At 40.0% G+C, this 22,547-nt stretch overlaps 1 protein-coding gene across 1 annotated transcript in view; it reads right to left on the reverse strand.

Moving 5' to 3' along the window:
• LOC142996739 (teneurin-3-like) overlaps positions 1 to 22,547 on the reverse strand; it is a 187,811-nt gene that overhangs the window by 70,737 nt on the left and 94,527 nt on the right. Inside the window, exons 7-13 of the mRNA XM_076147792.1 lie at positions 19,442 to 19,525; positions 19,095 to 19,219; positions 16,253 to 16,514; positions 15,189 to 15,290; positions 14,088 to 14,282; positions 11,603 to 11,803; positions 8,314 to 8,499 (exon numbers count right to left, since the gene is read on the reverse strand). Coding sequence (XP_076003907.1) covers positions 8,314 to 8,499; positions 11,603 to 11,803; positions 14,088 to 14,282; positions 15,189 to 15,290; positions 16,253 to 16,514; positions 19,095 to 19,219; positions 19,442 to 19,525 — 1,155 coding nt within the window. The remainder of the gene's footprint in view (positions 1 to 8,313; positions 8,500 to 11,602; positions 11,804 to 14,087; positions 14,283 to 15,188; positions 15,291 to 16,252; positions 16,515 to 19,094; positions 19,220 to 19,441; positions 19,526 to 22,547) is intronic.

Raw genomic sequence — 22,547 nt, forward strand, 5'->3', positions numbered from 1 at the left:
AGCATGTGTGTGTGTATAAGTGTCAGTGTAAAGTGCCTTTATCCAACAAATGTATTGACGGACTGATCAGACAGATTGATAGACAAATAAGACAGATCACTACATTAACCCACATGTGAAAGACACAGACTGACAGACAGACAGACAGTCAGCCCTCAGTGAAATGCACTGATGTTGTAGTTTCACATGAACTGCTAAAATTGCTCCAGCCAAGGTGGCTGCCATGTGCTGCATGACTTCATTGGAAATTAATGTGTAACAATAAAGTCTTATTACATCTGTAAACAAAGAAAGAAAACATTATTGCAGTTATGGAGAGTCTGACATCCAAAGAAAACAAGTAAAGGAGAAAACAAAATAAACCCTGAAAGCAAAACCAAGTGTTTGTTTGAGGAATATTTTCTTTTTCAGTTCAACTGTTGTCTACTCAAATCAAAGAGAAATTAAGCACCCAGAGAATTGAAAAAGACTGTAATAAAAGATTGTTTTTGTCTTTCTTCAGGTCAGTGTAGAGAAATATGCGTCAAAATCCATGTGAAAACACAACAGGTAGACAGACAGAGAGCGCACAAAGTATGGGGAGGACAGGGAGGTTTGGACTGCATGCCTCCTCCGGCTATACTTAATGCCTCTGCACAACATTCCTGCTTCACAGAATACACACTGAATATATACTGATTAAAAACAGTGAGAGTCAGAACCAAGCAAAGCCCAGCTGCAGAGACAGACAGAGGGACAGAGGGGTGAGGTATGGGGTAGAGAGAGCAAGAGAGAGAGAGAGAGAGAGAGAGAGAGAGAGAGAGAGAGAGAGAGGGGTGACGACAGAGGCACAGCAGCTAGCTAAGTAACACAGACATATACACTATATCAGGCTTCTGAATGCAAGACAATACAGGAGTGTGAGAGTGTGTGCATGTTTGTGCTTGTGTGCATCTTCACCTTTGAGTGTGTGTTTTTGTGTGTGTGTGTCTGTGTGTGTGTGTCCGAATCAGAGACAGGGACAATAATAATATAACCAGAAAACAAATGCTTGAGACTGTCGGGCTTACACAAATACAACACAATGCCAGTCAGAAAGAGAGAAAGAAAGAAAGGAAGGAAGAAAGAAAGAAAGAAAGAAAGAAAGAAAGAAAGAAAGAAAGAAAGAAAGAAAGAAAATAATAAACCAGGGGAATAAACGGGGAATAAAACAGGACCAAAATTGAATCAAAAGTAGGAAGAGTAAATGATGAACAGAGGGTAACAGGGTGAGTGTGGGGTGGCTGTATTTTGGGACAGGAAGGCCTTTAATTAAGTCTCTGGCACAATTACCTTTATATCCTGAGAATAGGAGAGGGCACATGGGAGAGAGGGAGGAAGATTAGGGAAAAAAACATAAATCGAACCAAAGCAGCACTGCCAAATATACTGTGTGTGATGTACAGATGGAAATGGCAGCAGAAGGAACGAGAGGATAACCAGGACCATGGGAATGCACTAACAGCAATAAGAGAGAGGAACAAAGCAGCACAACCTCTACAGAAGAATAATAATCCATGTCTTCCTTAATATGGAAATCACATGAGAAACAAAATAAGAAACAATAAATCGTGTTGTAATATTTCAAACAATATATATGTTTAATATATATCATAAGTAATACATACAGATGCAGCTCAATTAATTAGAATCGTGGAAAAGTTCATTCATTTCAGTTATTCAATTCGAAATGTGAAACTCATATATTTTAGGTTCGTTACACACAAAGTGAAATTTTTCAAGCCTTTATTTGTCATAATGTTAATAAGTACAGCTTACAGCTCATAAACCCCAAATTCAGTATCTCAGCTAATTAGGTAAAAAGGTTTCCTGAGCCTTGAAATTGTCTCTGAGTCTGGTTCAGTCGGCTACACAATTGTGTGAAAGACTACTGACTTGACAGTTGTCCAGAAGACAGTCATTGACACCCTCCACAAGGAGGGTAAGCCACAAAAGGTCAATGCTAAAGAAGCTGGCTGTTCACCGAGTGCTGTATCCAAGCATATCCATAGAAAGGAAAAAGTGTGGTAGGAAAAAGTGCACAAGCAACAAGGATAACTGTAGCCCTATTGTCAAGCAAAACCCATTCAAGAATTTGGGAGAGCTTCACAAGGAGTGGACTGAGGCTGGAGTCAGTGCATCAAGAGCCACCACGCACAGACGTGTCCAGGACATGGGCTACAACTGACGCATTCCTCGTGTCAAGCCACTCCTGTACCAGAGACAATTTCAGAAGCGCCTTACCTGGGCTCAGGAGAAAAAGTTCCAAAGTCCTTAAAGTTTGCATATCATTTGGAAATCCCAGTGTGACTCAAAGAGTGGAGAGGCTCATAATCCAAGTTGCTTGAAGCCTACTGTGAAATTTCCACAGTCAGTGATGACTTTGGGGGCCATGTCATCTGATGGTTTTGGTACTTTGTGTTTTCTCAAGTCCAAAGTCAACGCAGCCGTCTACCAGGAATTTTTAGAGCACTTCATGCTTCCTTCTGCTGACAAGCTTTATGGCTTGGCACCTGCCCACACTGCCGAAAGTACCAATAAGTGGGTTTATTGTGCTTGATTGGCCAGCAAATTCGCCGTCAAGAGGAAGATGAGAGACACCAGACCCAACAAAGCAGACTAGCTGAAGGCCACTATCAAAGCAACCTGGGCTTTAATGTTGGCCTACTCTGTTCAGAAGGCCAACATTTAAAAAAACTTTTTGGGTTCTTTTGTAATATTCGAATTTTCAAAGATTTGGGGATTTCATGAGCTGAAAGCATACTACATCAAAATTATGACAAATAAAGGCTTAAAATATATAATGTACTTTGTGTGGTATTTCACTTTTGCAATTGCAATACTGAAATAAATGAACTTTTCCACCATATTCTAATTTATTGAGCTGTACCCGTATATAAATATAAACTGTATATATGCCATTATGCCCAGTCAATACAACATATACACACTGTGTTTGGTTGTAAAATGGTGCAGAGGCAGTTAAATCAGTCCAAAGTGCACCATCATGGGGCTCTTTGCAGGACGTTGCTAGGTGGTTATTAAAGCTGTTAAGACAGGTTTCTATGGTGCACTTGTATCTTGGACAGGCTCATTGGACAGTGATCATTTCCCTATAAAGAAGTTGCTAAGAGCTGCGCTTTGTAGAACTGCCACACTGATGACACTTTTTGGTGGTTACAGAGGCATAATGATTCAAATCATAATGATTATGTTCTGTTCTATTGATTGTGTTCTGGGTGGGCGCTTACTGGTAGTGTTTACTAAAGGATAACTACCAGTGGCGGTCCTTGCATTTCACACCTAGGCCTTCAGTGATGTCCATATTTTGATATTCTGAAGGCTTAGGGCAGATTTCATGGACCCTGGCAACACATTAAGGCTGAAATATGATTGGATAAAAGCTCTAACATAAAGCCCAGCCCCCTCCGACTCTCGTTCTGAGGCTGGATGCAGCGCAACCAAGACGGAAGCTATGAAACGAAGAGAATAGACTACTGGGAATAATTTAATACAATTTAAAATTAAATTTGATGATGTTTAGGCCATCAGAGTAGGTCTTGCTGGCCCTGACGGCCCGCCACTGGTTACTACATATAACTCACAGTGGTTGACCTGAGACCAAAGTGGTTGACCTAACTACTGCTAGAAAGCTCGGCACAGAGATGTTGGGTACTCTCTGACTTGAAGTGCATATTAAGGCATAACTTTACATAAATGGTTACTATGTTTTGTAAGCAGGTGCTTACAATGGTGTTCTGATTGGTTGCTTAGCTATCAGGAGGAGTTTACCTGAGTGTTAATTGGTGGTTAATCTTCAATTCTGAGTGGCTGCTAAGGCCTTACTAGGTGGATTCCTAGTTGTGGTTAATTGTGTTTTTTAAGTTTTTAAGCAGTTACATTACAGGGCATTACACCGCAGTTGCTGAAATGGTATACCAAGGAGTTTCAGTGGCAGTATTAAGTAGCTTCTAGTTGTTTGCTATGATGCTTCAATAAGAAAGAGAGAAAGGAGTATCTAATTTGGTTATCTCATGCAATCAGTCAGTGTTGCTTCATTACCACACCTGCTGTCTCAGATTATCACAGGTAGGTGCTGAAATCATTGCATCTGCATTTATCATCAAATTACTGACATTTGTGTGTTGGCAGTTTGATACTGACATCATCAAATATTGAGGCCCTCACTTACTCATAGATATGGAAAGGACGAGTTTTGTGCGGCATTTTCCGTGACAAACATTAAGCTGCAATTTTAAATATCGCACGCTATTTTGTTAAATATAAACTGATGAAGCTCTAATGCTGCCAAAATCATACTGTCCATAAATCGTCCTCTTAGTGTTAAAGCCTTTATTGATGCCAAAGTGACGAGCGATTTAATCGGTTGGCTGTTAAAACGTATTTGCTCTGAACAGTTTGTAAAATGTAAAATATTTTATGATGAATATAAAGTTTTATTTCCCTGTTGCTTTGGACAGAGATTTTGAATCGAAAGCACAATTCATAAGAGCCTCTGTAGGGGCATTAACAGTGAGTCCTGCAGAGATCTCTCCTGTACTGCCTCTTAGTTAGTCAGCGCCTTATCTATGAACACCAATGTTCCATGGAGTGGGATATCAGTTCAGATCAGCTCACTGGATTTAACACTGCCGTAGTACTTCAATCATATGCTTTCAATTACTCTTGCAAATACCCAAATACTCTCTCTAAAACTCTTTATGAAGGACATCTTTAGCACAACAGCTGAACGTGTGAGCCAAATTATGGTTGCTTAAAGCCATTCACACACGCTGGTGTAATTGTTATTGTGCATAAAGACACAACAGGGACGGAGTGGGAGAGAAACAGCACCGACTGCTTATAGGAAAATGAAGCGTGAAGCAGATTCAGCATTAAGGTCTGCACACCATAAACTTTCTGGTACTGAATATTGAGCTTGTCTGTTCAACATCAAACATGAGAATGAATCTAATAAGGTTTTAACATCTTTCTGTTTAAATTGTTTTTTAGAGCTTTTTTTCTAGAGGATATCTCACATCTTACATTTGCAGCCTGTTCTGATTTGTGCTTAGTTTCCTGTTTGGGCCTTTACCAGTTCCTTTTATTTCCTGTGATCCAGCTTCGTTAACAAGCAATTCCTGCCAACTAAAGCTGGATGGGTGCCCTGCTTCAGCATGCTCATTTTGGTGGCAGAACACAGTGAGAACTCGCTGATGTTAAACCAGTTTGTTGTGAAAGGATAAGGAGGTCTGAACTCTAAGGTTTTGAGGCCACATAACTCAACAGTTTGTGGATTCACTTCAATTCTGAAGCATTCAGAACTTCAATAATGGTTTACTTGAAAAGAAAATGCAGATGTCTTCAAAATAGTGCAGTAATGATAAAAAAGGAAAAGAAAACAAGAAGTCAGAAGGATACAACATTCAAAATCAGGACAAATGTGAGGCTGTTCCTGAGGAAGCAATAAAAGCAAACTGAAATGTAAAAAAGTACAATAATAGAATAGCAACACAAAAGGTTATGTTTTTATGAAAAAAAGCTTTCAGATGAGCTACCATTCAAAACAAAGAAAGTCACTGTACATTTGGCCGATTAAAATCTGAAATGACCAAAGGAACAGTGATGGTCAAAATAAAAGATGATGAGGGAAAAAACTAAAACATAAAATGAATAAATGAGGCATGACTGAATCAGCCATAGTTTTGCAGTACACGAGGCACAAAGCAAATGATGAAGGGAAGGAGAAAAGAGCAAATTAAAGGGAGAAGGGAAAAAGAGTACAGTACCTTTTACTCTAATATCCGGATTGTGGGCTTAGGAAAGAAAGAAAGAAAGAACGAAAGAACGAAAAGAAAGAAAGAAAGAAAGAAAGAAAGAAAGAAAGAAAGAAAGAAAGAAAGAAAGAAGGAAAAGAAAAAAGAAAGAAAGAAAGAAAGAAAGAAAGAAAGAAAGAAAGATGAAGCATTTAATATAGATCAAGCGTTGTTTCGCAATTGAAGGAAGAAAGAGAAATATTTGAAACAAACATCATAATATCTGGTCTGATTAACACATTAACATGTTTAAACAGCGTGGCTAAGGGCCTTTTTAAAGGCTTATACAGGAAACATTGCTGACACATGCAGAGACAGGCAGTGAGGTCACAGTTTACAGATAAGTATGTTATCTTAAATAGAAAGGAGATGGAAAGGGGAAGAAGAGACAGAGGATGAAAGAGAAAGCAGCCTGAATGATTTCTCTCAGCATTGTTTAAGCCGTACAATCCATCTCAACAAACAAGCTGTTTGTTGGCAGAGCACTCTGAATGGATTCATCTTCATCTCACAGTTGTTATGCTCTCAGTGTCTGCCAGTGTGTGCGTGTGTCATTTTGTGTGTGTCTAACTGACAATAACTGAAGCCAATTTACACCTCTTTCCTGGTGACACTGTTCCTATCTGTCTGTCTTTTTTTAGATGAAGAGGTTGGTGTTCAGCACCAGCTAGAGAAATACCCTTCCGTGTCACTGTGGCTATCAAAACACAACAGTATGCAGTGTCTCACAAAACACAACAGTATGCAGTGTCTCAGCTTGGCATGGACATGCACACCCGGAATATGTCATAGCAAGCAAAGGAAGCTACTATCCCTGTATGTATTCATTTGTTCTGCGTTTCAATTAGCATCTTGGCCATACTGAAGATTGGATTTGTTGTGTAGTACATGCAGTGGGGTTGCAAAACGGCATTCAAGCATTCAAGCATCCAGCCATCTTGCCTAGACGCCTTGAGGAGGTCACAATTGCATTTATTCAATACCCAAAGTTCATGACTCCACTGAAAATGGAGATATTTGCCTTCAGGTTGAAATCTCTGTATTACAAAAGTCTGGTACAGCATCCACATTACTGCAGACGCCAATCCATCTATCGATCTCCTGTTACATTATGTCATCTGCTCAGTGAACCAGCCATAGATCAATGAGGAAAAGATGTCCCAATGGTAAACATTAGCTCTCTGTCACAGCATCACAACAAAGAACAGTCCCTGGTTGATGTTGACAGATGAATGTTTCCTCTGCACTTTTTCTGCATCATATTACCGCTCCTTTCTCACCCTGGGTTCAAAATTGAATCCTATTTCCTGTTGTCTCTCACTATTTATCTGCTTTTTACAGAGTGGGAATTATTTCAAATGCTCATTCCCTCACACTTATTAGTTTCATTATAATGAATTCCATTGAAGTATTGATTTGAACTACCAAATTAGCTACCTGTGACTTCAGATCACTTAATGTGCCCCCTCCCACAAAGGAAAAAGGACAAATGCAATGAAATTAAGGACAAATTAATTGGACTCATCAATTGAGAGAATGTGGAAGAAAACATGATATCTATGGCATTTATAAACTGTTCTTAAAAAACAACATTAGAGTGGAGAGAACTGGCCACTGTGGACATAGTTACATAAGCAGCCAGGACTTACAAGCTCCTGCACCCACCCTTACACACTCAGAATAAAAATCAGTTTGCTCTTAGAATACCCCAGTGAATGTATGCACTTTACCTTGTGATGCAACACTCTTTTCATTGGAAACTTCAATATAATTGGCGCCACAAAACAAGATTGGAGCGAGCAACCTGCTGGACTGCCACACCGGGGGATGGAACACAGAGCTGGCCATGAAAGGTGAGCACATTTGCTTTTTAATTAGTATTCTGTGTGGAGTTGGATATATCATTTTGGGGTAATTCCACAGTTAGCCATATTTCCCCAACCACCATGGTGAATGGTAGAACCTATTGGTCAAATGTACAAACAATCCACCTTCCTAAACTAGCGCGTCCTGCTGAATGCCACATGTGACAGGAGTAGCATATAGCTGTGTACACTCTACACAGGATCAACAGGATGAGTGACAGGACCACCAAGAGCATATGCAACCACCCTTATTACCAATGTGCAGAAAAAATAAAGAAAACTAGAGCTAATTTATCAATATGAGGGTAACTAAGGTAATTAGTGAATTACCTTAGTTACCCTCAAAGATGTTGAAGAACTGATTACATTTGTCTGTTAACGCGAGGGTTGACAGTTCAGTTCTCAGCTCTTCCTAAGTATGTGCAAAATGAATAAAGCCCAACATTCTCTCTTCAAATGAGCAGGTCAACACCTTGCTCGGTAGCTCTAGTGTGTGTGTGTGTGTGTGTGTGTGTGTGTGTGTGTGTGTGTGTGTGTGTGTGTGTGTGTGTGTGTGTGTGTGTGTGTGTGTGTGTGTGTGTGTGTGTGTGTGTGTGTGTGTGTGTTCCACTCACCGATATTACAGTGCTCCCCGGTCCATCCCTGGTCACACTCACACTTCCCTTCCTTACACACCCCGTTCTTGCTGCACATTGGGTGGCAGGCCTTCTGGTCACACACACTTCCTGTCCAGCCCTCTTCGCACCGACACATACCGCCATAACACACGCCATGGTTGCCACAGTCCACTGAGCACACCTCTGTTGAAAATACATGTGTTCAATGTTAAACGAAAACACTGAAATACTTTGTATGTCCACTACACACACACACACACACACACACAGAGATGGTGCATCAATGGTACTTAGCATTCATGTATAAGACACTTGTTACAGCATGTGACATTCAGTTTGTATTAAATTGAAGAGTGAACAGGGGAAGACAGAAGTCGTGACTCAGAACATAGTGATTCTTTTCTCAAACATAACGACCCAGCCAGACAACTTAATGAAAAATAAATGGAAAAAATCAATTAAAAGCACTCACCTCTCACTCTCTGTCTCTCCCTCACAGTGTGTGTGTGTGTGTGTGTGTGTGTGTGTGAGGTTTGTTGAAAGAGCTTGGGAAAAGGTAAGGCACAAGACTATACCATTGTTGTGTGTGTGTGTATTTGTGTGTTTTCTTGTTGTTTTAGTTGTTGTTGTTGTGGTGTCTCTATGTGTGTGGCTATAATTGGATGTGTTTGATGATTCGACAAGACAATACTTGTGGTGTAGCAGCCCGAGGCAACACAAACAGAAGTGAGAACACACATGCTCTCACAGACACTCTTTCTCTTCTCATCCTGTGTTTATGTGGAGCCATCTGTTACTGATCTGTGTTCCTCCTTCTATGCTCTCTATTTCAACTCTTTCTATGCCTCACTACTTGAAGAAAGACAGAGAGAAAAAAGGAAATAGAAAAAGAGAAAGAATGTAGGAGTGGATCTCTATTTTTGTTTTTACTTAGTTTTACCAGTTACTTCATCATTTGAGTTTAAATTCTTTATTATTTTGTAAATGAGCAACAAATTACTTGTGTCTGTACACAAGTACACATTTCCTACTATGCTGTATTTCATAAAACACAGGGGCCAATTGATAATATTTGCATAAAAACTGCTATATATCATATATTCAGCATTTTAAGTGAATAAGAGCACAGAAAAAGATCTCAAATGTATAACGTAGTTGAAGACATCCACAGACCTCAGCATCAATTCTGTGATATCATACGAAACAACAGCATTCCTCAGACAAAATGGCATCTGACCTCAGCAGAACACACTACTATCTCTAAGACGTCATACATCAGGTATCAGGCCTCAGGTGTGAGGTAACAGCGGTGGATAAAAAGATGTCAGAAACAATAGCAACAGGCAGAATCACTTGGTACATGCCACTTCCTGTTTGGGCTTATGGCTTTCAAAATAATAGGACAGAAATGTCTATATCTTACCAGATTTGTGTTTACCCATCATACTCACTGGGCAATGGCCCATATAAATAAGATTGTGGTTCCCAACCTAGGGGTTCAGACCTCTCTAAGAGGTTATGTGATAAATCTGAGGGGTTATGAGATGAATAATGAAATAGAAAAGACCGAATATGATTATCAGGCACAATCTTTGCACTTCAGATTAATCTTCTTTGCATGAGGATCTGTAAAAGGTCAGTTCGAACATTATCTTAACATGCTCTTAATGTCATCTTAATGTCCTCTCAATATTAGCTTAACGGCCGCTGGTTGGTTTGAGATTTGTTTTGGGGCTTTTACTGATTGTATCTGTGTGGTTTAGCTACCAGCCATGTCAGCACGTTTCCTCCACTGTTGTAAACTCCGACAAAGAAAGTAAGTCTGAACAAATTGCTGCCATCTTTAAAATCATTCCCTGATTTGTATTCACATGAATTAGGACTTGAGTTATTTCATGTGCCATCTTAGATTCTTGATCCTGCAGGGCTTTACAGTGTAAAATCAATCTTGCTTTGCTCTGAAATTGCTTTTTTGTTTGTTTTGTTTATTTCACGCACATCCTGCTCCTCTTTCATGATTGTGTAAAGCGCTCAGTAACGTTGTGTGTCCAGTTCAATTCTGTGGAAAGTTAAGGCACTGGATTTGGGAATTTCTTGGAATATTTTCTTGCGAGCATTTTCACGCCACAGATAAAATACAACTAATAATATATAAAACAAATCTGGTACAAATATTATATGATTAGCTATCCCAGTGTGCGACCTAGAGAGAGGGATGCACTCACTGAGATCATCTCTGGAAAAAGCCACTGATTTAGACAAAAACCTGTTCTGTTACAATAACTTTTAAATGAAAACCTCCACTAAATGGTTACAATGTTCACAGTACTGAGGCTGTCCTGGATTAAAGGGCAAAGCCAATAAGACTTTAAAACTGATAGTAGAAAAATAATAAAATGATGATGCCAAATAATGACCAAACATGAGGGCAGAGATGACTGATATGGATCTGTATCACCTTCAACAACGGACCAAGACCGTATCAAATAATTCTAGGCTGAGGTTGTCTCTGGGCCTCATGTTAACTATTCATATAATCAACCAGTCTCTCAGGTTATCACAGATTTAGCCCTAGTGAGTCAAAAGTCTTTCATGTTTATCGAACTCAACACTTCTGGACAGCGATTCAACATTTAAGTCTTTTGGTTTTGGAAAGTTCCATCAGATTCGGTTCAGATGCACTGAATGGACCACACACATGCAGAGTCTCTGAGTCACTCTAGGAACATGGGAACAGTTGTGAACAAAAGCTCTCCGTGTGTTTTTGTAATCACATTCTTTTTAATGTGGGTATTGGCGGCAAAGTCAGTTTCACTTAGTCTCCATGGAGCATTGACAGTGACTGAGAGTCGGAAAAACATGTGGCCACCCATAACTTTCACAGCAGGTGATTCTGGGGCAGTGGTATAGTTGAGGCCTTGTAAGTTTCATCAGAACTGCCAAACTGAGTGGTGGGAAAGGATGTCTAGCACCTTCAGACTCCCACAAAGGTGTGTAGGATTGAGCACTTAACACATTCAGTGGCAGCTAACTACACAAACTGGATCGGCCACGTCAAATACAAATATGTTATTTTAACTGTGGTTAGAATGTGCGGTTTTGTGTGAGGGAGGGGGTGTTGTGAAATTAAATAAATCAAAGAGATTTATGATTGGATGTAAAACTGAAAGTGGGGAAAGGTACAACTCAGTTGCAGCTCAGAAGGCTATCCAGAACACCATGGAGAACCAGTGACTTGCAAAGTCAATCAATAAACTATGAAGGGTACTGTTGAGAACACACTCACCCAAAGAGCAGTCTGCCCCGGTCCAGTTCTGGTCACAAGTGCAGGTACTGGTCTCAGCGTTGTGCTGACCGTGACCTGAACACTGATCAGGACACATGGCTTTGGTGATCTCACAGCTGGCTCCCCCCCGGCCGGGCTGACAGTGGCACTCACCGTGAATACACACCCCATGTGCAGAACAGCTGGGGTCGATACAGTCCACTGAAAGGACATAGACAGAGAAACACATTTTACATTTAGAATAAAGCAAATATACCAAAATGACTTCACGTCTGGATCAATGAAGTATGAGAAAGAGAAAGACGTATGTGTCTCTGCTCAAACTACAGACGGTGAGATGAGATAGTAAAAGTACCATTATTGTTAATATTGAAGGAAGATTCCTGTCTTTCACAGCCTGATTCTTATTTGTTTTGAGTTAAACCAACTTTATATACTGAGAGGTTTCTATCATACTAAAGGGTATATTTTTCAAATCCACAGCAAATCACCACCAAGGACATTCAATTCTGTTACTGCTATTCTTTTATTTATTTATTTATTTATTTAATAACTACCATGATGTAAAAGAGGACAACCACAGTTCATGTCATTTGAATGAAGTACATTGGTATCAGCTGCTGGTTTAAAGACCACGTGCTCAGTAATAGAGAGGGAACTGTCTCTTCCTAAACTGTGCAAAACCATACAGCAACATGCTAGCTCCCAACAAACTGCAGCACATTTGTACTAAATCTTCCACTTACACAATATTTATGTTAGACTTGGGGTGAAAAGAGCTGAACAGTGGACTGAAATACTACAAAGTTTATTACACATACTACTCTCTAGGATTTGTTCACACTATGCCCATGTGAGAGGCTCGGCCTTCATGGCTCCTTGTACTTGATAGATTACGTATGAAGACAAAACAGCATTTCATTTGGCTCTGATATTTGTCATGGAAACCCTACATGGCATCTTTGACACAATTTGCAGTTTCAGCAGCAGCAAATGGGATTAACACACACCCACACACTCAGCCTCTGTTGTAGAGGGCAAATTGGGTCTCAGTCTATCCCTCTGTCTCTCCCACATACACACTAAGGATTAGTGCGACCGAGGAGTGAACTAATCTGAGACTAATCTGTTTATTGTTCCTTATGATTCAATGTGTATGCATTTGCACAATGTTGAGTGTTTATTATTTACACAATGTGTGCCTATAAATCTGTATTTATACCTACTGCAATGTGTATTCAAGTGTGAACCTCCACAGTGATCACTGGCTGTTGGTTGTAGCGTAGAGGCTGTAGAGTGTGTGTGTGTGTGTGTGTGTGTGTGTGTGTGTGTGTGTGTGTGTGTGTGTGTGTGTGTGTCAGCAATCAAACATTGACTGTTTATATGTTACAAGTGTATTTGTGGGTGCTTATGTATGTGAAAGAGGGATCACAGTGAATTACTTTACCAATAAAATGGGACAATAATTTGCTAAAGTTGTTCTAACAATATGTATTAGGTTTTGTGTTAGATTCCACACTTCCCTGGGGAAAGTCATCCTCTGGATTTGACCCATCCTAAATGCTAAGAGCACTGGGCCACCTCATTGCATCGCCTAGGGACCTACTGCGGGTCAACAGCCAAGTGTCCTGGTCAAGGACAATGGTAGGAGGATTAAACTATGGGGCAGAAAATGGAAACTCCACACAAAATGGACTCAGGCCCACCACAGAATAAAAAATAAATAAACTATTTCTCAACATTAAGAAAGATAAAAACATTACTGGATTCACATCTGAATTTGAATGAGCAGCACATTTTAATGGAGTCTGCCCCCCCCCCCCCCCCCCCCCCCCCCTTTCCAATTGGTGGTGGTGGGGTTGAGTTAAGTCTCTCCAGAGGGAGTTCATGATGAGGAAGAGTTCACTGGACTATTATTATTATACCAGACATATTCCATCAATATTGAATGTATAATTGTTGGACATTCTGCTTCAATTACTTACTATTTTCTTTTCAATTTCATGAAGCACCTATCACCCCATTCCCACTTGCTCTTTGAATGACCTCTCTCAAGTGTCCAGTGTTTTCATTATGTGCTGAGGCATTTGCACACCTCTTTCCTTTTCTTCCAGCCCTGTCTCCCATAGGGCTCATTTAACCATGTTCTGTGCTGTGCTGCTTGTTTTTGTTGTTTGTGAAGAAATGGATTTTTTTTGGTGGAAAAACACCATCTTCCAATGGTTCCATTTAGAAACAGCAATTTGTGGAACGCACAGGAAGCCTACACGCAAGTGCTCAAACCGTATCATAGCTCATTTTTTTTGTCATCGTCTCTGCAGTCACCTGCAGCATGTTGAGCTATTTAGGCCGGGGCTGTTTGCTATTGTGCATGTGATGATGGGAATTGGTGGTGTGGACAGAAAATCAATCAATTGAACAATTTAAATACATTTGAATGTAATATATTATGTTAGTCCCAAAGTTTGTGAAAAACAATTGTTACCTTCCTCACAGTTGTCGCCCTTATAGCCAGTGTTGCAGATGCAAGCGCCCACGATGCAGATGCCATGTCCTCCACAGTGGATGTCGATGCATTGGTTGGTTGGTACATCGCACTCTGTGCCCTTCCACCCACTGTAGCACTGACAGCGACCACGAGAATACTGACCATTACCACTGCACAGCACTGGACAGGAGGCTGCAACACACATACGGGGAGATGGAGCTGTCAGACACAGTATCAGCACACGCTCTCTCAGAGTAATCTACTTTAACCATGTGAACGTGTTATATTAGGAGTGAGGAATAAAGGGAAACAAATCTTTTTATGGCATAAGAAAGTTATTCTCAAAATGTTTTACTATGGTTGTTATGGCGGATGCAGTGAGGGGATACAGACTAACTTTCTTCCTTGTTTTGACTTAGTTCTCAAGTGCTTGACTAGAACTCCAACACACTGTTGATAGTGCCAAAAGCCATATGCATTAGGATTGTGGTACTATTACTGAGCTGACCAAAATCCCATCTTGTCATGTTTTTCTTAATTTTTGTAGTATTTTGATTAAAGTGGAGGATTTAAGTGGAGGATGTCTGAGATTCAACCACCCCATTGAGCGGCAGTAGCTCAGTGGGTAGAGCTTTTGCGTGGGAACCGGAGGGTTGCCAGTTCGAGTCCCTGCCGGGGTGCCCCTGAGCAAGGCACCAAACCCTCAATTGCTCTCCCCTCTGTAATGGGTGGTAATGTAATGTAAGTTGCTTTGGATAAAAGCGTCTGCTAAATGATCGTAATCTAATGTAATATGACACCGATGGCAAAGTCATAAACACCATGTCCATATCTCTCTTAAGTGCATGGGTTAAACCTGATGAGGTAATGCAGCTATACTTGATAATCGGGATTATGTGAAACATGACAGAATCCCACATAGAGAATCACATAAAAAAGTGAAACAAGGGAATGATCAAGGATAAAAGTGTTGGAGGAAAAAAAAGTAGGAGGAAAGAGAAAGATGAATAAAGAGAGAGAGAGTCATAGTCACTGCTGGAATAACACCCTAGCAGCAAATCATGCCTGTCTATGAGTGGTACAGTGTGTGTGTGTTACCTCGAGAGCAGTCAGGCCCAAGGAACCCTGGGAAACAGTGACATACTCCTGACAGACAATCTCCATTTCCATGACAATTCTGAGGACACTCCATGATGGACTCTGATTCAGACAGAAAGAAAGGGAGGATGGAAGTTAATTGAATATGCTGGAAATGCAACTCTATATCTTAACCAAACACACATATAGACAGAGCGACAGACCTCCTCTTCCTCTGTGGTTGCCGTAGTTACAGCCAGTCAGCCCAATCAACACATTGTTACATCCAATTACCCTCCTGCCTCTCTCTCTCTCTCTCTCTCTCTCTCTCTCTCTCGCTCTGTTGGCCCTCTGCCATACCTAACTGCCTTTTTCATGTGCTCACACACACGCACACACACACACACACACACACACACACACACGCACACGTACTCGACGCACACACGCACACACACACACACACACACACCTCCCTATCAGAAAAATAATCTAACATTGATATTCTGTTATAATAATTGATACAAATGTTCTGTTTCTCACTGCATGTAGAGTAAAAACCTTTGTATGCCAAATTTAACGCAAATCTAAAGTGCAGAGAAACCTTCCAACTACCGCACTCACAATGTGCACAACATGTACATTGCTGCAGAATAGACATAATTTGTGTCTATTCTTGTTCCTTGAGCCTACAGCTCTGAATAACATCTCACTCTCTTTTTGCCTGATATGCATTTGGCACTTGATGAGTTACACATGAACCTGTTCATTTTATTGCAACTCAATGAGGGCAATTATTATACTTACACATTTCCATGTGCTAACAATATTATTTACTTGTTTAGACATCCATTTTGATGTTTTAAAGTGCAAAAAACTGCTTCTACACTCTCAGGCTGCATCACTACTTTGCATACTGAACTACTTTCTCTTCAAGACTGAAGGTTTGTCTAAGCAGTAAAAGACCAGTCAAAAAGAAAACTTTCAGACAGTTAAGGGCATATTGTATTCTTGCTGGATGCATTTCTATGGGTGTGAACCTCAGGTTATGACACTTAACACATACTCCCACACATAGTTCTTACCTATGATGATTGTGTTGTAGGAGACTTGTTCTGTGTTGCGTCCATCATTGTAATAGGCCAGATGCCAGATGCCCGTGTCCAGGTACTGAATGAAGCCAGCCTCATGCACGTTGACAGAACGTGCGTGTCTGGCTCCGCTCCCACCTTCGTCCTCATGGGCACTAACCGTGTGCACTGCATATGGCATGGTGTCCACATCACTGAGCGCTCGTTTGTCTTTAGAAATAAGACGACTGCCATCCAGGAGCTCCACAAAGTCATACTGGAGACAAAACACAAAGGAATACTTCACACTCTGATCAATGCTATGTCAGTACAAAGATCTTCACCAGAAAATAACTGATGCAGATCATGATTTTGTTTTTTAATAATGTCATCTTATAATTAGCTGCTAGACAATCGGCATCTTCACCTCTTGTACAATTAGAATTCAATGGGACACTATGTTAATTACTGGCCAAGCAGACAACCCATCCATCTGGACCAAAGCAACACATTTTGACAACTACTGACCAGAAGAGACATGGGATTGACAGTGGGTATCCATGATCCCCAGAGGATGAACTCAATGGTTTTCATGTTGCTCAGGATAACATTCTAAACATGAAAAGGTTTTAGACAGATTGCCTTTAAAGGCCCTGCTCAACAGTTGAAAACCTCAGGAAACTTCCAGCATGGCTCCACTCAGATCACCACGAGATTTGTTGCGCACATTCATGCTACCCCGAAGACAAATCAATTTAATGACCCTTTTAATAAGCCTTTTCTCTAGTTCCACCTTCAGGAAATGATTTCAAATGTTTTCCCCACCACTGGGATGCTCTAGAGACTGGATCATTGGCACAGACAGAGGCTGACAGTGAGTGTGCAGATAATTGTGGTCGAAAGAGCACTACAGCAACATTTCAGCCATGCACACCACTCAAAATGCAAAAGCATATGCGTGACTAAATAGGTTTCTGGGTTAATTTTCTTCTTTCCTGCATGGGAGGGTTTCAGAACAGCTTTGTCCTACAGCAGCACCAAAAGTCCCATTGTTGACATGCGGTCACCATGAATGAGCAAGGAAAATGAATGTCCAGATGGCTCTGCTCTGAGCAAACCATGTCCACGCCAAGCATGCACCAGGCGTAAGTTAAGTATGACTATACAGAATGCCAAGTAAGTTTTCACTTACACAGAATTTGTTCTGGTCGTTGGTGCGATCAACATATAAGAGCAAGAACTGTGCAAAAAAATGTTCTCTCTCAAAGTAGTGCAAGGGCCTTATATATATTATCTATATGTTATACACTGCAGACCTTTTATAAGTCAAATAATGAAAACGGAACCCTTTCCATCTTAGTTTGGATGGAAGTGTCTCCATATATAATGAGCTAATCTCCTTGTCTCTCCACTAACACCTGTCGCTGCTGAAAATGTCCTTCACTCATTTCATAAATGTTATATTAGCAGAACCTGCATCTGTGCTTCTCATTGCTTGTAACTGATTATTTGCTTCAGTTTGAAACACACGCACACACTGAGTGATCTATTATCTGATGTGCTAACATTGTGTCAGTGACAGAGGTGGCATTGGAACAAGCTGTCCTCCACAGATAAGTGGATTAGTCCCTTAACAGGAGACATGATTCACTACACACAGACCTATGACTACTCATTAAGAGGGAGGGTAGTGTGATATCAGAGAAAATCTTCTCCATGATGTTCAGGGGAGTTGCAGGTGAAGTCTTTCACTGCAGTTGATCTTGAACCCACAACCTTCTAATTACTCCTTAAGTACTTGACTACAGTCCAATGTGCTATCCAGTGTGCCACGTCATTGAAGTATCAGTAAACACAGCCTAATAGTCTGTGATGGACCAGCCCTGAATCCAGAGTGTTTTTCTTCACCAAGTGTCATGCATGTTGGACTGTTTTACACAAGCCACACTAAGCCATCTTGTTGTGACTTGCCCTGCCCAGGGTTTCACCCAATTGTGTTATCCCACAATGTTATCTTAAAAAGTGTTGGATAGATTGCATGAGGATGTGGGACTTGAAGCAAAAAAATTGTCTTTATTATTATTATTACAATATTCTAGTTGAACTCTTATTTAGTTTAAATTAAAATTTGGATTGAGGTGTTGAAAATAGGCCAACTTGATTACATTTCATGATTTGTTGATGACACAAAGGATGACAAATGCTTTGCTCAGAGGTAGAACTTGGCTCAAAAAGTTTGAGAACCACATATTGTGAAAATTAAATAGATAACTTCTTCATCTTTTCTGTCACCACGAAGACCAAGGAGCTCATTGTGGACTTCAGGAAGAATGCTGACACTCATCTTCCCGCCCACATCAACGGTGCAGTGGTGGAGTGTGTGACCAGCTTTAAATTCCTGGGGATCCACATCTCACAGGACCTAACCTGGACGACCAACTGCTCCAATCTGGTCAAGAAGGCATCCCCCACCCCCTCACATGCCCACTCGCCAACCCCTCCCAGACTGAATCTATGTGGTCACCACTGCACTGTTGACTGCACTTACACGTTCACCGGTCACTTTGTTTTACTTTGTTTTACTGAACATACTGTAAAAACCGACCTAATGTATATACTGTTAATTTCAAATGTTATAGATCACTTCCTTGCCTTTGCACTACTGTATAGATGCTCTTACTGAAGCCTTTTGATGTGGGGAACAGCACGACAATACCCTCAGTGGAAATTAAAAATATTTTTTGTCACATTAGTCATAAAGCGATAACAATATCTAGGTTATATACATATAATATGTAGTTTTCTGGTATTCTATGAGAATTGTAGCTCATATTGGATGTAAACCTTGCTGTCTTACCTGTGTGTGTGAGGGTGGTAAGCCTTTCCGTCCATACACTCCAACTAGAGCATCTTTCTGGACAGAGATGTTGAATTTCAAAAATTGTGGTTGGTCGATATAAAGCTGAGAACGCCAAAAGACACCTTGGATAAAGAAAACAGAAAACAAACAGGGTCAAGGGTGCCAGAGCTGTAAAGGAGAGGATGATTTGATGGTCCTGTTTGGATTCATTACGCACATCTGTCAGATATGTAAATGAACTGCAAAGTTCCCATTTAGATATAACAATGGAACATTCTTTGAGAGAAATATCATATTTTCTGTGCTTTTAAAGTTGTATGTGTGTCTGTGTGTGTGTAATCAACCTGGTGGAACATCTTGTACAGCTCGTCTGCCCACATCCACCTCTCCTATATCGATGGTGTTGTTCTCTAGAAGAAACATTTTGCCTACACAGGGGAAAACAAAAACACAGACAAAACTGTCTCATAATTTTCATCGAGAACAGCTTTATGCTTATTGTCAAACTTATCGTCTGAAGTTTTCTACTAAATACAAGCTATTTCACATAGACTAAATAATATTTGCAACACCAAGAAGATTATACATTCAAATGTTACCTACACAGACAGTCCCCGGAAGGAGTTCTGTTTTTAATTCTGTCTTTAAGCTGTCTTGGTACAGTTATGTAAGTTTCACATAACGTTCAAACACAAACACAATGCAACACCTGTTTGGAGGGTAATTCAAACGGGCGCAAAGAATTCTGCCCACTTGTAAGTACGAACTTTAGTAAGTATAATAGTATAATAACATAGGTCAATACACACGTACAGAATGTTGGTAAGTCGGGTATATGTAACTGGGAGACAGCCTGTATACTACGTATCAAAGAGGGTTGTACAGACCCCAACTCACAAAAAGTTGAGGGAGTATATAAAAAGTGAATAAAACCAAAAAAGCAATGATTTGAAAATTCTGTTTTACCTAAACCTAATTCAAAACAGTACAGATACAAATCATCTTTATTTAGGTTTCATAAATGTACACTTATTCTAAACTCAAAGCCTGCAGAAGAAAGTCATAAAGAAAAAACTATATCTATGTTGGTGAAGTTGGTGAAGCTGGATCCATTGTTCATTCATTCAGTTTCATGGATGCTTGTTTTATACCCAGTCATTTCAGCATCATCATGACTCATTTTATACATTTTACATTTTACACACATTAACAGTGTTTTGGAATTGGAGTTTGTAACCCTGTGCCGCCAACCCAATGAGAAAAAATCATAAGAAGGCTACACAGTTTGCAGAATGTTGATGGTAGTGAAAATGCTTCTTCTTCTTCTTCCCTTAATAATGACATGTGCCTCAATCAACAGAAAAGAAGCACAGTGACATTATAGACACTGTTACTTTAAAGAGAAACATTTAACAAATCAAATTACAGTTTCCACATTATGTCATCAAAGTTTTACTTTGTGTCATGTAACCAATTACTGATTACAAGGGCCTTGATATACTTGAACGTTTCAGAAAATGCATCCTACTCAAAGTGTAGAACTAGATAGATCTGTGCGGCCAATCCTATTGATCTGAAGCTTAGATAAGTGTTAAATGTAAACCGGAGGCAAAGTCAGTCTGTCAAAACTACACTTCATGGTTACATTAGAGATTTAAAAAAAAAACCTTAAATAAAGCAAAAGTTAATACTTCACTTGCAGACTTCTCAAGTTAGGAATAGACTTTTGCTCATAGTTGAATGTGTGCATGTGCGTGTGTAAGCGTATCATATATATACATACAGTACAGACTTTAGGGATATTGAACAAACACATATGAGCTGCTACTGGTAATTAATGGTCTGGTTATAGTACCACGATCGCACACACACTGGTGGCTGTAAAAGTGGCAGCCCTGTAACTTGTTAAATCTGATTTTTAAAGGTTATCAAAAAATGTTTGCATGTTTGTGTTAAGCATAGCCAGTATTTCTGTATAATTATAAACTGCATGAGAAAATTGCCTGACAAGGAAGCCCATATGCTGAATTCACTTTGCTCACATATTAAGACACAACTAGGTCAGGGGTCAGCAACATTTACTGACAAAAGAGAATTTCTTGGCCATTTTGGACAAAATAAATTTAATGTCAGTCTCATGTCTCTGTCTCTGACCGTCTTTGCAGTTAGAGGTAGGTCTTTCATTTTCTGAACTATCTCTGTTTTGTTTTTGTCTGAGAATAGATTCACTAATATTTGGACAAACTATTTCATCTATTCGCCGTCCGTGAAGAGCTTTCAATGTCTTTCAGCCCCTTACTATCTCCTGAGCATTAAGGAGCAGTAGTGGAGTTTGGAGATCTAATGGTACATTTGCACTGTTCTGCTTTTCACAGCAGTTGAAGTTGCTTTCTTTCTCTCATCCCAGAGGAAGAGGCACCGGGCGGTACACAGAGGCTCTGACGCATTTTTTTAGTTGCCGATTTTTTATTTCTTATTTAAATTGTTGTATAAGCTAGTATGTAAAACTACAACTACAACAATAATATATGAAAATAAAAACGTTAAGAAAAACATTTCCATTTCCATATATTGTTGAGTCAAAGACAAAGGGAGCCGCTGGAGAGGACAAAAGAGCCCCAGGGTTCCCACCTGATCAGGCAAACTGACTGTTCATATGATTCCACACATTTGCAGAAAAAGGAAGCAACAAAGGGTATAAAAGGATCCTTTTCTCCTTGTCAACAAGTCACACAAAGAAATCACACAACAGACCAAAATACATCCCTACAGTTTGTCCTCCCGGGTTTGTGCCACACAGTCAGTTCTTCTTAGTTACATCAAATTATTGTTGATATTTCCATGGAATTCGTTGGCAATAAGGAAAGGACAAATAACACCACTAACCAATGAGCAGCATGTAGCCATGCACATAGAAGATCAAAAAGAAGCCTTTTCATGTTCATGTGAGTGAACATGTTTATCCAGCATCTACTTCAATATAAACCTTTACTCTTCGTTTTATCTACCTAAAGAACAACAAAGCAGCATATTTCCTCTAGTGCATTATGATCAACATTACCTGGGGTGGCTGAGGTTTTAATGAGGAGGTTTGCAAGTTTGAGGCCTGTTTCCTGCCAGAAATGCACACAACCTAAAAACAAATTTCTGCTGATTTCACATATTTGTAAATCAGGCCAGTTACTGATGCCACAGGCATGTCTATTGCCTTATAATTATACATAATAATTATCCCCAAATCCCAAACTGACAGTGCTCCCTATGTATTTTTGGCCCCATTTATATATATGTATCACAGAATAATACAAATGGTGTATGATTGCATGTGTATGCATTGCACATGCAGTCATACACAGCACAACTTCAATGAAATGTATCATCTGCATTTAAACCATGAACCCATGAGCAGTGGGCAGCAACTATGTGGCGTCTGGGAACCAAATCCAAAAA

The sequence above is a fragment of the Genypterus blacodes genome, unplaced genomic scaffold (assembly GCF_046128005.1).
Source record: "Genypterus blacodes isolate CSIRO-AG114 ecotype Tasmania unplaced genomic scaffold, CSIRO-AGI_Gbla_v1 ptg000039l_1, whole genome shotgun sequence".
Lineage (NCBI taxonomy): Eukaryota > Metazoa > Chordata > Actinopteri > Ophidiiformes > Ophidiidae > Genypterus > Genypterus blacodes.